The sequence below is a fragment of the Equus caballus genome, chromosome 14 (genome assembly GCF_041296265.1).
Source record: "Equus caballus isolate H_3958 breed thoroughbred chromosome 14, TB-T2T, whole genome shotgun sequence".
Taxonomy (NCBI): domain Eukaryota; kingdom Metazoa; phylum Chordata; class Mammalia; order Perissodactyla; family Equidae; genus Equus; species Equus caballus.
The window spans coordinates 47,188,594-47,205,058 of record NC_091697.1 but is presented as its reverse complement, the minus strand read 5'-3'; the positions used below and the strand labels follow the sequence as shown (position 1 = coordinate 47,205,058).

Genomic DNA, 16,465 nt, shown 5'->3' with positions numbered 1-16,465 from the left:
TCGCTGCTGTAGCTCTTTGTGATGTTCGAATTATCTCATCTTTGACCAGTGGGAGCTTCTTCATGTTGGCTCCGGCAGGTTGTTTTTTTTTTGTTTTGTTTTTGACATGCTAGTGTTTGATCGCTGTCTTGCTCCTGGAAGGACAAGATATACCACAGTGTGTACCAGGCTCATTTTATAAATTATCTGCTCAGACCTAGAATCAGCCTTTTATCTAAGGAACCATTTCTTTTTAAAGTAGTATTTAGAGACCTCAATAGGTGTTGAAGAAAATCAGGCTGCATTTGAGTAAACAGCCATCTTTCTGAAGTGTTCGATGCATGTTCTTTGTCATTCGTTTTAAAAAGACATTGTGCAAACCAGCCTTTTAGTTTCCAATTTACTTTGAGACAGTTAATAATTAAATACACTTGGTACATTGAGTGTTGTATCAGAAATTCAGATTAGTCATATGGGCTCAGATTATACTTCCCATTTTTCTCTTTAGCACACTACTTCATTCTGCAAGGAATTCTCTGCAGTAGGTCATTCTTACAACTATTTTCAGATCGTTGAGAGGACATGTTAAATTATTTTTGCAATGTAATGATTGATCCTCTTTTAATGTAAGTTTTGAAAGGATGAGTGCTAAGCAAACAGCTAAGTGGTCTGCTGTACCATGTGATTTGTCACGTCCTCCTTTGTTCCATATATAGGAAGAGAAGGGTGGTAAAGTTTAGCACATCTATTTCCCTTCTACATTTACTATGAAATCAGGTGGTTGCTTTGTGGCTTCTCCTATTAAAGTGTATTAAAAATCTTTTGGAATTTTAAGGAACTTGTATCAGGCGGGAAAAAAATTCTAAATTCGCTTTGTTTTGTGTCACATAGTGAATGTCTGACTATAGATATAAAATATTGAGTAAATCTTAGAAGTAGGTCTCATATGGGGTAGTCAGTGAAAAAAGATACTATTAAATGACCAACCAAAGGGAGATTTTGCTCCTTGATACCTTCTCTTTTTTTCTACTGTTGTGTGAAATTTGGCTTCTTTGTGTCTGACATTCTTGCGTCAATATGTATAAACTCTGAATGTACTTTCTTTTCGAAGATTGTTCTTAATATCTGAGGTAATTTATACATACAGTTGGTCTGTTTATCTGGGGTTTTGTCCTTTTTTTCTTTCTCTATATTTATCTACTTGCTCATGGGTTAAATTTTCACGATCTTGTTTAATTTTTTCTTTTGAACATTTCTTATTCTCGTGAGGGCATGCTTGTTTTTGTTTTTGTTTTTTTAGTTCCTTTATTACTATTCTTTTTTCTGCTCCGAGATATGGGAGTATATTTTGTGCAAACCTGAAATTATGTGATTTTGGAGAGCAGTGTTTGTGTTTTTGTTTTTTAATGGATGTGACAGCCTTCATAACTACATGTCTCATTGGATACAAAACTCTACCTGAATAATATAACTCAGGGCTCCTTTGTCTAATAATTTAATATGGTTGATCAGTTTGGGGTAAAATTAGCACATAGTTATTCCATTTAAGATGATAAAAGATGGAGATGATGCAATCATATTACCTAATTCTTACCCTATCTTTATACCTCATACATCCTAACCAATTGCGTTTCTGTTTCTTGAGTTAGAATCTCAGTAACATCCTTCTTGACTACTGTTCCCACTGGTGTACTTTCTCTGTTCTTGGCTCAAGTCTCAGAAAGTATATCATTACCTAAGAGAAGCTTGTGACTCTCATTCCCGGTTGCCCTCCTATTCTTTCCTCTATAGGACAGCCCATGTACTCTCGTGAACATGGTGCTGCTGCATCTGAGCGACTTCAGTTGGGGACACCGCCTCCTCTGTTGGCAGCTCGTTTGGTGCCACCTCGAAACCTCATGGGATCCTCCATTGGGTACCATACCTCAGTCTCCAGCCCCACCCCTCTGGTCCCAGGTAAGCTTTGCTGCAGATGGCCATCCAAGTCTCTGATCTTTTTGTACCATAAGCTGGCTAGCCTAAGACGTGACCTGGCATCCTGATCTGCTGTCACAAATTCCCATTAAAGCTCTTGGGTAGTTTTATTTTCTGTTCCTCTGCTTCTTTGGTTTGTCCCTAGTGGCTGCTAGATGATTAGGCCTCCTGTGTGTCTATCATCTCTGGTGTCCTCTGTATTTTCTTTCAGTGCCTCGGTAACAAAACTCAAGCTCATTTCTTGAACAACTTTCTAATTGGATAGATAGGAAGAGAATATTGACTTGAATGTTTTGTAATCAGTTATACGTAGAAGAAAACTGGGTTAACTTTTCTTTAAAACAAAACAAAAATGTCTGGTTTCTTGCTGATCATGAATGAACATGTCTTTTTCTCTCTGTTGTATGGAGTGGCTGTGTAGAATGTTGTGATTTCTTGAAAACTCTTCCATCCTACTGACATACATTTTAAAGACCTGTGGAGTGCTGTGTGGGTGTCTCATGAGATTTTTAACATTTCTCACTGTGCCTTTAGATCTCAGTTCATCCTAATTAGCTAAAGGACTCTTTAAGTTGCTTGGGGTCCTATGTATTCCCAGGAATTATAGAACATGGTTATTTGATTATGTAACTTCTTTAAAACTTTCTGCAGCCTTAACTGTAGGAGATTTTCTGTCAAGAGTGCCAAGTGGTAACAGAAAACTTTTTAATCATGATGTGCTTATCTTACACTGAATCATAGAACTTAATGGTCAATAATAAACATCTACATGTACCTTATCTTGTAGCTGAAACTTAATATGAACAGCATCAGGAATTTTTCCATTAAGAAATAAAAAAGACACAAGGACATCAAATCACAATTGGGAAAATCAGTGTCTTCACTCAATCTTAATCCTTCTTTTATTTTATGTAGCATGAAGAAGACATAAACCATGTGGAGAGCAACACAGAGTTTTTTTTTAACGCAAAATAGTTATTTAGTGTTAGAATTTTAAAAATTAAATTTTTACTTGTAGAGAAAACAGGGAATGTGATAAAAGTGGCATTGATAGGCAAGTGGTAGTAAGATAATGATTCCGTATATAAATAGAGATTTTTTTTTTTTATTGGCACCTGAGCTAACAACTGTTGTCAATCTTTTTTTTTTCCCCCTGCTTTATCTCCCCAAATCCCCCCCGGTACATAGTTGTATATCTTAGTTGCAGGTCCTTCTAGTTGTGGCATGTGGGACGCCGCCTCTACATGGCCTGACGAGCAGTGCCACATCCGCGCTCAGGATCTGAACTGGCAAAACCCTGGGCCGCCGCAGCAGTGTGCGCGAAATTAACCACTCGGCCACGGGGCCGGCCCCCTTATAAATATAAAATTTATCTTATTTAACTGTTTGAAATAAAACGTTTTGAAATATGTTTCATGTATGAAACAAGTTCTTATATCTCCAGTGTAAAGTACAGTTAACCAAATTAATAGATTGGTTTTTCCCTCCTAATTAAAAGAGTACCTGGAAATTGGTGAGACATGATAACATAGGGGACTCAACCAGTCCTTTATATATGGTGTTTGTGTATGTGAAAATTTCTCTTAAAAATGTGCACTGAAGTTTGGATTGGTGATTAATATATAGGATAAAAATGACTATGTAAATGAATCTGGAAATATATCGGTAATTAAGAGTGGATTTATGTATCTATGTTTTGTGACAGGAGCATTTTTATTTCTTTCACTTGCAATAGACATATTGATATACTGTAACTCAAAAGAGAAATATATATGGGCTGATATATTGAAGAAAATTCCACTTTTGCAATTGTTTACTTTATAGTAATGAGAAACTGTTTACTCTCTTATTTGTTATGTATTTTTGTTGTTTTGTTTTCCCTCAGATACATATGAACCAGATGGTTATAATCCAGAAGCTCCTAGTATTACCAGTTCTGGTAGATCTCAGTACAGACAGTTCTTTTCAAGAACACAGACACAGCGCCCAAACCTGATTGGTCTAACATCTGGAGATATGGATGCAAATCCAAGAGGTGAGAATGCGTCAAACTTTTTCTGATGCTAAGTGTTATACAGAACTTGGGTATAGCATGTCTTACGTCACTAAGTAGATCTCTAAAGGTACTTAGGCACTCTCTCTTTAAAGGGTGCTATATAATCGTCTCAAATGTTTTTGGGTAATTTTATCTTCAAATTTTACTTTATTTTGTTTTATTTTTTCTGCTTTTTGTCCCCAAATCCCCCAGTACATAGTTGTATATTTTAGTTGTGGGTCCTTCTAGTTGTGGCAAGTTGAGACGCTGCCTCAATGTGGCCTGACGAGTGGTGCCATGTCCACGCCCAGGATCCAAACCAGTGAAACCCTGGGCCGCTGAAGCAGAGTGCGTGAACTTAACCAGTCGGCCATGGGGCTGGCCCCCAACAAATTTTATTTTAAAGCTGTAATTAGAGTATACTTATTTTAAAATAAATAATACTAATGTTATTTAATTACTATTTTTGAAGGACTTTAGGGTGTATTAGCTATGTACTGGGTACTGTGCTAGATATTAAGTGTAGAAAGATAAAATGATATGGTCTCTTACCCTCAAAGAACTGATCCTTTAAGGGCCTGCTTTATGTCATAAGAGCTGTGCTTCACACTAATAACAGTGAGAACCTGAAACACTGAGATAACATTATCATTTGGCCATTTTTAATACTATGATTACAGCCATTTGTTAGGACCTTTACAAAGCATAGTCACAAACTTTAAAGATTAAATGGAAACATTTACCTTTAATATGGGTTTTTTCCTCCTCCCCTCAAGAAAGGATTGGTGAAAGAGTTTGATGAGATTATGATTTGTTACTTATTATTATAGTTAGATTTTCAGTATTTAATTTCAATTTGAATGACTGGCTGTGGCCACTCTGACAATATTTTTCTGATTTAATTATATGGTGAGCATTTTCCTGTTCTCACCTTCTTGTCTAACCTGATTTTGTTAATTTTTCTTTACTGCCGTTAATAATACTATTACCGCCACAGGCTAACAGTTTTGTATCCAGACTAAACCAAATGCTTTTATATGTATTATTATCTCCCATATTCCTTACCAACAGCTACTTAAAAGAGATACTGCTTTTATTCTCTTTTTGTAGATAAAGACACTGAGGCTTAGAGAGGTTAAAGAACTTGTCCAAGGTCACATAGCTATTAATGACAGAATTGGAATTTGAACCAAGGTTTATCTAATTTCAAAGAATATGCTCTTATCTTCTATGCTGTAATACATATATTGTTACTAAGTTACCTGAAATTAGTGGGAAGTTTGTATCTCAGAATTTCAAGTTTTCCCTTTGTCTCTAGCCTCGTCTGTCTGTACATTCGTACACAGTGATCCATAGATAATCTCTCAGTGTGGAAGTCATGTGGTTTTTGTACAACAGACTTGGCTTTTGTCATCTTGGGCAAGTCACTCAACCTCTAGCTATATCTCTTTCCTTTTTTTATAAAGCATTTCAACAGTAAAGAAAAGCATTAGGCAATGTCAAGTGGTAATGATAACAGCTATTTTAGGGAATACATAATGGCATCTCAAATTCTAGAATGCTTTATGCCGTCACAATTGCTATCTCCTCTGTTAGCCTTCTGAAAACATAAGCCCTATAAAGGCAGGGATCATACAGTAGTCCCCTTTTATCTGTGTTTCGCTTTCTGTGGTTTCTGTTAGCATGATCATCCGCAGACTAAAAATATTAAATGGAGAAATTCCAGAAATAAATAATTCATAAATTTTAAATTGCACTGTGTTCTGAGTAGCGTGATGAAGTCTCATGCCATTCTGCCCAGTACTTGAATCATTCCTTTGTCTAGCTATCCATGCTGTATACACTTCTCACCTGTTAGTTACTTAGTAGCCATCTCAATTATTGGATGGACTGTTGGACTGTCGTGGTATTGCAGTGCTTGTGTTCAAGTAACCCTTATTTTACTTAATAATGGCCCTAAAGTGCAAGAGTAGTGGTGCTAGCAATTTGGATATGCCAAAGAGAAGCCCTAAAATGCTTCCTTCAAGTGAAAAGGTAAAAGTTCTCGACTAGATAAGGCAAGAAAAAAAAATGCTGATGTTGCTAAGATCTATGATAGTTTTTACTACAGTATATTATAATAATTGTTCTATTTTATTATTAGTTATTGTTAATCTCTTACTGTGCCTAGTTTATAAATTAAACTTTATCTTAGGTATGTATTATAGGAAGAAACAGTATATATAGGGTTTGGTACTTTCCATGGTTTCCGGCATCCACTGGGGGTCTTGGAATGTATCCCTTGCAGATAAGGAAGGGCTGCTGGACTGACTTTATTTACTGATTTTTTACACAAGGTGTAATACAATTGTTGAGCTGTAGCAGCTTCTCAAGAAATATATGTTGAACGAATGAACCTGCATCGTAATTTCCCTGTCACACAGATGAAATGGAACATACTTGATCCCCATGCCTACCCCAGCATCCACCCCTACATATGTTATTCTTTGCTACTGATTTTACTTTCGGTGGAGTTGCTAAAGTTAGGGAGACTACTCAGAGTATCGCCAGGCATAGTTTTGTGTTGCTTGCTTTTTTTTGTTTAGCACACCTCTTCCCACCCATAGATAACGCCTTGTAAGCTCTGTTTCTAACTATATAGTGTTTTAAGTAGTGTGAATGAAATGTACCAGTTTATAATATTGGCTTTGATTTTCCTCCAAACTTTTAAGTTTGAAATATTTTAAACCTACAGAAAATCAAAACAAGTACAGTAAACACCTGAATACCTTCATTTAAATTCACCAATTATTAACATTTTGTCACCTTTGGGCATGAATGCTTGCTTGTGCGTGTGTACAGTCTTTTTTCTCTCCCTTTCTGCCTTCTCCCCTCATGTTTTTCTTGAGCCGTTTGAGAGTAAATTGTAGAGATTAGTGACACCTCAGATCCTTTACTTTTACATCTAAGAATAAGATGTAGTGCTATATAAGCACGATATCATTGCCACACGTAAAATCATGCTTCCATAACATTCTATCCAGGTGAACTTCTTGTTGAATCACGTCAGGAGACAAATAATTTTTCTCTATTTATGGTGCTAAGGTTGATTACTTGCCTAAGGGGATCATTGTTAGATCTCTTCATTGTAAAGTAAATAATTTGTGGAGTTGTGCTTTGGCACCAGATAAATATCTTGTTCTCTGACAACCTTTCAGTGTGTTTTTTATCTTTATTTTTTTTTGCTTCCATTGATGACCCTTGCCTGAATCAGTTATTATAATGGGGCTGCTTATGACTTTTTTAAACTTGGATATTATAGTTTAAAAAAAGGAGAAAAAGGAGGCAGTTAATTTTTTCTTGTTGTTAGACATTTCTGATAAGGAAATGGTAGTAGTTGGGAGCTATTCACAGTGCTCTTTTAGCTTTTAGACTAAATATTTTAATCATTTGAAATTTCCCAAATACAATGCATTGTCAGTAACATTAATTTTTGTTTCCAACAGCTGCTAACATTGTCATCCAGACTGAACCACCAGTTCCTGTTTCAATTAATAGCAACATAACCAGAGTAGTTCTTGAACCAGATAGCCGAAAAAGAGCTATGAGTGGTTTGGAAGGGCCACTCACAAAGAAACCTTGGCTGGGAAAGTAAGATAATTTGCTAATTAGTAACATCTTACTGGTGTTTTTGTTATTTTTGTTGGCATTAGTAAATTTATAAAATTAAGAGTTGTCATTAATCAATGATTTCAAATGATATGTCTCAAAGTTAGGATTTCCAGAGGCATCGTTAACTTTCTATGTGATGAATCTTTCTAGCATATGATTTTTGATCTCACTTGGGCCTCTTCTTTTTGTGATCTTTTGCCGTTCAGTCATCTTTCTTTCTCTCTACCTGTTCTGTTCCCATGTAATAAGGATGATGTGAAAATTACTTAATCATTTCTCAAGAATGTAAGGTGCTTACAAAAGACAATCTAATGAATATAAACTTAGATTCTTTGCTGACGTATCTCTTGGCTAGACATAAGGTGGAAGAATTAACCAAGATCTGTTATTATTCCTTTCAGGCAAGGGAATAACAATCAGAGTAAACCAGGATTCTTGAGAAAGAATCAGTATACAAACACCAAATTAGAAGTCAAGAAAATCCCTCAGGAATTGAACAACATCACCAAGCTCAATGAACACTTCAGCAAATTTGGAACTATTGTTAACATCCAGGTAAATGTGGCTCTGTTGGTGACAGAATCCATGTATTTTATACGTCTTTGAAAATATTCCTATCAGCTCACCTTGCTCAAACAAGCCAGTGATTAGTCGGATCATCTCTGCTAAGTGTTTTAAATTCCACTGTATTCTGTATACGTGACTTCATGATGGAATTGTTAGGCTGAATTTGTTCTTCTGAATTCATTTGGTTCTTTTCTGCAACCTCTTTCTGAAGGACACTAGGCTAGTTGCTGTATTTTTGTTCATAGCTCTGTCACTGGACAAGACTTTTTTACCTGCATTAGTATTCTAACTAAGTAGATGAGATTTTTGGTAGTTTCTAAGATTGTGACTTTGTCTACTGACTAACTTTTATGTTGTGGTGAAATAGTAATTGACTAAGGATGATTCTAATCTTGAGAATTTTAGGTAGTGTAACATGTTAGCTAACAATCAAATAAATTGTAGCTTTCCTTTCTTGCTGTCTACTTGTTAGATATTTGAATTTATGAATTTGCACTTGGGTGTTATGCTGTAACTGAGGGTACTTGAAGACCTGTTTAAGTTGGAATTTCAGTCAGTTACCCCTGATACTGAATGTAGCCATCAAACCAAAGTATAATTCACATAGTTAAGAAGGTAGTATTGGAGGACTTGGTATTTCAAAGATTTGACCTAAAGGATTCTTTTCTTTTTCAGAGATTTTTAAGCAGTTTTTTTCCCTTAGTACATGCGTTAGTTATGTTTAGTACAATTGGTACATGTTTAATTTTACAGGTAATTGGAAATACATTAAACAAAAGTGAAAAAGCAAATTACCCAAGTCTCACCGCTTAGCAATAATAATTATTGATCTTTTGATGAAAAGACGTACTGTATTTATTTAAGCGGAAGAATATACAAACACATAGTCTCTTTTTAAAAGTACCTCACACACGGGCCGGCCCAGTGGCGTAGCGGTTAAGTTCGCACATTCCGCTTCTCGGTGGCCCGGGGCTCGCCAGTTCAGATCCTGGGTGCGGACATGGCGCCGCTTGGCAAAAGCCATGCTGTGGTAGGCGTCCCACATATAAAGTGGAGGAAGATGGGCACGGATGTTAACTCAGGACCCGTCTTCCTGGGCAAAAAGAGGAGGATTGGTGGTAGTTAACTCAGGGCTAGTCTTCCTCAAAAAAAAAAAAATACTTCACACACTTAAAAAACTACAAAAGATGTGGTCTTAACTAAATATCTCTAACTACCTTTTTTCTCTTAAGTTTTTCCTAGGTCATTATTCTTTATGGCATTTAGAAAAATTAGATGGCTTAATGTAGATGGGTATATTAGTCTGCTCAGGTTGCCGTAACAAATACCATAGACTGGGTCGATTAAACAACAAAAATTTATTTTTTGGGAAGTCCAGGATCAGATGCTGGCCAATTTGGTCCTTGTGATGACTCTCTTTCTGGCTTGCAGACGGCCATCTCTTGCTGTTTCCTCACATGGTGGAAAGAGAGGGAGAGGGAGAGCGAGATCTCTTCCACTTCTTATAAGGCTACCAGTCCAGTCTGAGCAGGGTCTCACCCTTATGACTTCATTTAACCTAATTACCTCCTAAAAACCCTCTCTCCCAATACAGTCACATTAGGGCTTAGGGCTTCAACATATGAATTTGGGGGGACATAATTCAGTCCATAGCAATAGACCATCACTTGTTTACTGTTCTCTGCTGTGGAGAATTTATGTTGTTTCTGTTATTTTATATAAAAACAATGCTGTGGTGAGCCTCCTTGTGGATAAACCTTTCATTTTTTTTTTAATGATGCATTACTGAATTAAAGGGAATTTCAGAACTTTTTATTTGAACTGCCAAATTGTTTTCCAATAGGATTATGCCAGTTGATACTCCCAAATGCAGTGTATGAAACCTCATCAACACTGCAATCCAGATTCATTAAAAAATTTTTTCACCAGTTTGATAAGTGAAAAATTATCCTTGTTTTAATTTGCTTTTTTTAAATTACTAGGTAGACTCTAATTTATAGAGACCATTTGCAGCTCTTTTGGATTTACCTATTCATTGTCTTTGCCCATTTTTTATGAAGACATTTATAATAATTCCTTTCTAAGCCTTTCCTTGTCATATGTATTAAAATTACTTTTTCCATTTGTCATTTGTTTTGTTTATGGTATGTTTGAACTGACAGGTTTTAAAGTTTTATGTGGTCACATCTACTGCTGTTTGTCTTTATAGATCCTACCTTTATAGGTATACATAAAAAGGCTTTCCAAACCCTCAGATTATACAGACATTCACCTTTTTTCTTCTGGATTTCTATGGAGTTTTTTGTTTGTTATTGTAAAATATTTTTCTATCTGGAGTTTATTTGAATGTGAGACATCATGGGAGGGATATAACATAACTTTTCCTTGGTTGGGTAACATTACTAGGATTATTTATTAAATAATATAAAATTCTTCCGTATGTAATTTTGAAATATGTATATCATTTTTTAGGGGATGGAGAACTTTATTTACAAAGGATTCACAATGGATTTAAGCATGCTGTTTTCTATTTCTGAATTCTTTATCAATTTATTTGCATTTAACTATTTGTTAATTTCTGTGGGTTATTTTTGTTGTTGCGTTTATTTTTTCTTACAGGTTGCTTTTAAGGGAGATCCAGAAGCTGCCCTCATCCAATATCTTACTAATGAGGAGGCCAGGAAAGCCATTTCCAGCACTGAAGCAGTTCTAAACAACCGATTCATTCGAGTCCTGTGGCATAGGGAAAATAATGAGCAACCAGCACTGCAGTCCCCAACACAGCTGCTCCTGCAGCAACAGCAAACACTTAGTCATCTGTCACAGCAGCACCATCACCTGCCACAGCACCTTCATCAGCAGCAGGTGCTGGTGGCCCAGTCTCCTCCTTCAACGGTACATGGAGGTATCCAGAAGGTAATCTGCTGGTTCACAGGGAATTAGAGGTCCTCTAGTTCCTCCATCTAGATCAGTTTCTCAGTTTGGGTCCTTAGGTCTTCTACATCAGAACCACTCAGTTTGGTCTGCAAACCGGTGGATCTGATCTCCTGGGTGCTTTTTAGACATGCAGTTTCTTGGGCCTCACCCAAACTTACTGAATCAGAATTGCTGTGGGTGGGGCCCAGGAATCTGTGTTTTAATAAGCTCTCCAGGTGATTATTATGTACCCTCAAGTTTGAGAAGCACTGTTCTACATTAGAATCACTTATCTGGGTACAAATTCCTGGGTCCTATCTTCCCAAACCTACAGAGTTGGTGTCTGGTATAGAGGGCTTATAAATCTACATGTTTAAGACATACCCTGAGTGATTCTTGTCAGCACTAAAGTATAACAACTGTCTACCACTCAACAGGTCTGAATCTAGAACTACTTTGTTTTGTGCTAGAATTAGTGACCCTTGTCCCCATCCTTTTGTCCTCCTTTTTCCCATGTAGAAAAATTCTGTTCCTTTTAGAACTGAAATGGAAGCTTCAGGAGGATAGGATTTTGTCTGTTGTGTTCATTCTATCCCTAGTGCCTAAACAAGGCCTGGCATATACTGCTGAAAACATATTTGAATGAATAGATGAAGGAAGGAGAGAACAAACCACCATGTCTTAGAGCCATTCAGATACTGATGAGAATGATGATCTCCTCCAAGGTGTTCTCTTGGTTGGACTAAATGCATTCGCATTAAGAAATATATGTATATATTCCTTACAATACATAGCCTTAACTTCATTCATCATCCTGCTTATTTACACTTAAACCTACGTTTCTTTTGTCTATGTTCCACTTCATGTTAGGGCCCAAAGGTGAAAGCTTTGCCTAGATGTTGACTGATTGGTGTGTGAAAGGGTGATACCAGCACGTCTGTGATCCATTAGATCCTATTCAGTTAATGCAGCCCAAGATATCAACTGTTATTCATATTAAGCTACTGTCAATTAAAATCTTTAAGTCTTTCAAAGCATTACATATTGAAGGGAACATAAAAAAATATTAGAAATTTTGATTTGTACGAGTATGCAGATCTTCCTCAACTTACAGTGGGTTACACACTGATAAACCCATTGTAAGTTCACAATATCCTAAGTCGAAAATGCGTTTAATGCACCTAACCTACTCAACATTGTAGCTTAGCCTAGCCTTCCTTAAATGAGCTCGGAACACTTTCGTTAGCCTATAATTGGGCAAAGTCATCTAACACAAAGACTGTTTTACAATAAAGTGTTGAATATCTCATGCAGTCTGTTGAACACTGTACTGAAAGCGAAAAACAGAAAATAGTTGTAAGTGTATCAGTTGTTTACCTTCATGATTATGTGGCTGACTGGGAACTGCGGCTTGCCGCTGCTGCCCAGCATCACAGTAGTGTTGTATTGCATATTGCTAGCCTGCGAAAAGATCAAAATTCAACATTCGAAGTACAGTTTTTACTGAATGCATATCACTTTTCTACTGTTGTAAAGCTGAAAAGTCATAAGTCGAACTGTTGTAAGTTGGGGACCATCTGTGTACACATATATGCATGCATTTTGTTCTGACATATTTCAGGCATCCAAAAAAGTGTGGATAACAACTTAACAGTCATTTGTATATCCACCACTTCACTTAAAAAATAAAACCTTACAGATAATTGAAGCACCCTCCCTTCCCATTTCCTTATCTTCGTCCTTATGGTAATCACTATCCAAAGTTTGTATCATTCCTGGGCATTTGTAGAACTTTTACCACATATGTGTTTATTTTGTATATGCAGATGATGAGCAAACCACAGACATCGGGTACATATGTTCTTAACAAAGTTCCTGTGAAACATCGTCTTGGACATGCAGGTGGTAACCAGAGTGACGCAGCACACTTGTTGAATCAGTCGAGTGGTGCTGGAGAGGATTGCCAGGTATGTATTTCTGTGAACCTCAAATACATTTAGAGTTGTTCAGTGACACAAAGAAATTAACAGATTATCATCTAGATTTGTAGTGTCTTGTTTCCTCAATCAAGATAAGTGTGAACGCTAATCTAAGCGTTACAGGTATACTTCCCTGATTTCCATGACTCAGCCAGAAATTTGTAGTTAAATTTTCTTTCTATTCAAAACTAAGTAGGAATTTGAGAATTTTAGCCATTTATGAATAGGTAGATGTCTTTATTCATTTCTTTTATAATTTTTCATCTTTACTATAATTAAGAATATAGTGAAGGGATTCTGTCATAATCAAAAGTCAAATTTTTAAATATGTTTTAAGTAGTTTCTTTTGCTTTTGGGAATATATCTATATGATGACTCTTCAGCATTGTGATTATTTCAAAGAGAGCTAGCAACAAGGGAGGCTAGCCCTGCTACACATTAAAAAATAGTATGAAGTCTGTATAACTAAAACAATTTGATACTGACACATGAAGAGACAGACCAATGGAACAGAATAGAAGATTGAGAAATAGACTCACTTGCAAATAGGAATTTATTATATGCTAATACAGTATCTGAGATCAATGGGGAAAATAATGGACTTTTTGATAAATGGTGTTTGGTTAACTGGATAGCCATATAGAAAAGTAGGTTTGTTTTTTAAGTTATATAATAAACCAGGATACTTCCAAAAGAATCTGAGATTTAGATGCTGATGGAAATGCTAAATAGTACAATGCCCATGAATGGAAACTTGGCAGTGTCTGCCAAAATTATGTATGCATTTACTCTAAACCAATAATCCTCCTTCTAAGAATCTCTGCCAAAGGTACACTAGTCAAACTGGGAAAAGACATTTGTGCAAGACTAGCAATTGTAGACTCTTCATAAGAGCAAAAGACTGAAAACAACCCAAATGTCCATCAGTAGGGGACGGGTTACTTAAAAGGTAGTACATTCACATGCTAGCGTATGTGAAACTTTACAAAGGAATGAGGAATGTCTTTATATGTCCCATGGGGGTGATCATCAGGATATATTAAGTAAAAAGGCAAAGTGAAACAAAAAATGTATAGTCAGCCACTGTTGATATAAGAAAGTAGGTGTAATGAACACATATAAGTATTTGCTTATAACTGAAAAAAACAAAAAATTTCTATAATTTAAATCTTGGTGGTTATGGCAAGGGTGGAAGAAAGTAGACAACTTTGACTGTGTCTTATCTTGGAACCATGTAAATATTGCATGTAATTATAAAATGAGATAAAAGTAATGCCTAAAAATTAAAAATCAAACAAATGAACTAGCATGTCTGTATAGAGAGTGCTTTAAAACACACTTATTTGACTGTGTATTCCTAATGAGATACATCCTGAGGACAAAAAGCAATTTAAAAAAATTCTTTTCAGCAATGATATTGTTGGCTATGTTGGTGTTCTGACACTGATTTCTGAGCATTGTAGGATAAATCAAATGAGATATTTTATTACTGGTGTCATTGACAACTGGGATTTTTAGTGTGGTTGAAAAGAAAGATAGAAGATAGATGAGACTCAATAAAAACACTGTAGTCCTGCATTTGAATTGAAAGTATAAATTCAGATAGTATTTTATCTAAAAAGCAAATAAGCGACAAAGAAACTCAAAAACATTTCCTAATTCTATTCACTGAAAAAAGTCTAGAAACAATGACCAGCCGGTGGTAATAAGCTCCCCAGCACCCAAAGGAAGCAGAAATCCTTGCAGAAATGACTGTCCCCAGATCTGGGGCTGACTGTTCCAGATGAGCCGAAAATATTTTGTCAAACCATAGAGCAAGAAAGTTGTCAAAGATTACTAGAATCCTGTCCAAGAATGAAAAAATGTCATAAGGGCTCTAGATCGCCTTAGCAATTTAAAGGAAATTCAGAGAACGGAAACATGTTAAAGGACACCATAGAATCCTGTGGTAAATACTAGAGGATGATTGACCTGGTTTCTTCAACAAATAATTTGCCAGGAAAAGAAACAGATGGAGCGGGAAATGAAATTAAAGGAGACTTTAAAGAGACGTAATTGATTCCACTCTATGGATCTTAATAGATCTTAATTGAAATGCGAAAAAAATGTTTAGAAAATGATAAAACAGTCCAGAGATGTGAATATTGAATGATATTTAAGAATTATTGTTATCTTTTGAGTGTGATGATGGTATTTTTATGTTTAAAAAAGAAAGGAGATTCTTTTCTCTTTTAGAGACACAACTGAGATATATACAGGTAAAATAATACGGTGTTTGGTGTGAAGATGTAGTTGGGGATTTAAATAAAACAAGATTATGTATTGAAAATTGTTGCTACTTGGTGATGGATACATGAAGTTTTTTATATAGCTCTGTGCTTTTGTCTGTTTCAAAAAATTCCATTATAAAAAGAAAGAACAACAAAACAATCACAGACTTTGAAGTCAGGTAGCCCTGACTGACTTGACCTGCTTCTTACGAGCTGTTAGATAACTTGTGAGCATTGTCTTCCTTTTCAGTAAGCTGAGTTGCTGTGGGGATTAAAAAATTTCAAGTTGTTAAAGCATAAAAGGGGAATGCTTAGCAATAATAAGTGCTCAGTAAATTACAAGTGTTGCCATTTTTATTTTAGTAAGTAATAACAACTTGAACATCAGCTATACAGGGTTCCTACAATACTTGAGAGATTTTCCTTTATACTTAAAGTATCTTAATTTTGAGGACAGTTAAGTATTGTATGATTGATAGAAGTTGTGTATTTAGATTTATTATTTTCATGATTGAATTTTCCATGAATTTCTTAATATTATATCCTGTGTCCCTTACATCATGTATTCAAAGTTAATTAAAAGATAAAAGAGTGAAATGTATTAGGAAAGACTTGAACCATAGAGATTGTAGTATACCACGTAGCTCTGCTGTGGCTTAAAAGAGGGGAAGAATAACTGGAGAGTCATCTGTTCCAACGAGGAAAGGAATCTGAATACCAAAACCAGCACAGTAAAGATAGCTCACCACTGTGAGCTAACTACTTGTCTCATGTTTGATTGTAAACTCATATAGCATTTAATTAAATACAGTATGAAGATTATGATTACAAAGTACCTTAATTCTTAGAAGGCTTAGCAGTTATTAGAAACATGAGTTCTTATTTGGCACTTCATTTATGGAAAATAACTTCTGACAGGACCCTTCAGCCAAAGACCACCAGGAACACACCTGTAGTTGAACAAATGGAGTTAATTATTCAGTGCTGGAGTATACATAATGAAACCATGGGGCATCTCAGTTAGAGGGTGTTAGGAAGGACTTACTTTAGGATTGGGCTGTGTTAGGTGATTTTAGGGAGGGTTTGAGGAAACG

At 35.9% G+C, this 16,465-nt stretch overlaps 1 protein-coding gene across 4 annotated transcripts in view; it reads left to right on the top strand.

Moving 5' to 3' along the window:
- RBM27 (RNA binding motif protein 27) overlaps positions 1 to 16,465 on the top strand; it is a 69,227-nt gene that overhangs the window by 34,159 nt on the left and 18,603 nt on the right. For 2 of the 4 annotated variants that reach the window (XM_023617492.2, XM_023617493.2), the window contains exons 9-14: positions 1,771 to 1,935; positions 3,839 to 3,988; positions 7,474 to 7,618; positions 8,041 to 8,194; positions 10,826 to 11,122; positions 12,949 to 13,089. In XM_023617492.2, the coding sequence (XP_023473260.1) occupies positions 1,771 to 1,935; positions 3,839 to 3,988; positions 7,474 to 7,618; positions 8,041 to 8,194; positions 10,826 to 11,122; positions 12,949 to 13,089 (1,052 nt within the window). The remainder of the gene's footprint in view (positions 1 to 1,770; positions 1,936 to 3,838; positions 3,989 to 7,473; positions 7,619 to 8,040; positions 8,195 to 10,825; positions 11,123 to 12,948; positions 13,090 to 16,465) is intronic. The other 2 variants (XM_023617495.2, XM_023617494.2) reach the window with 1 other exon arrangement.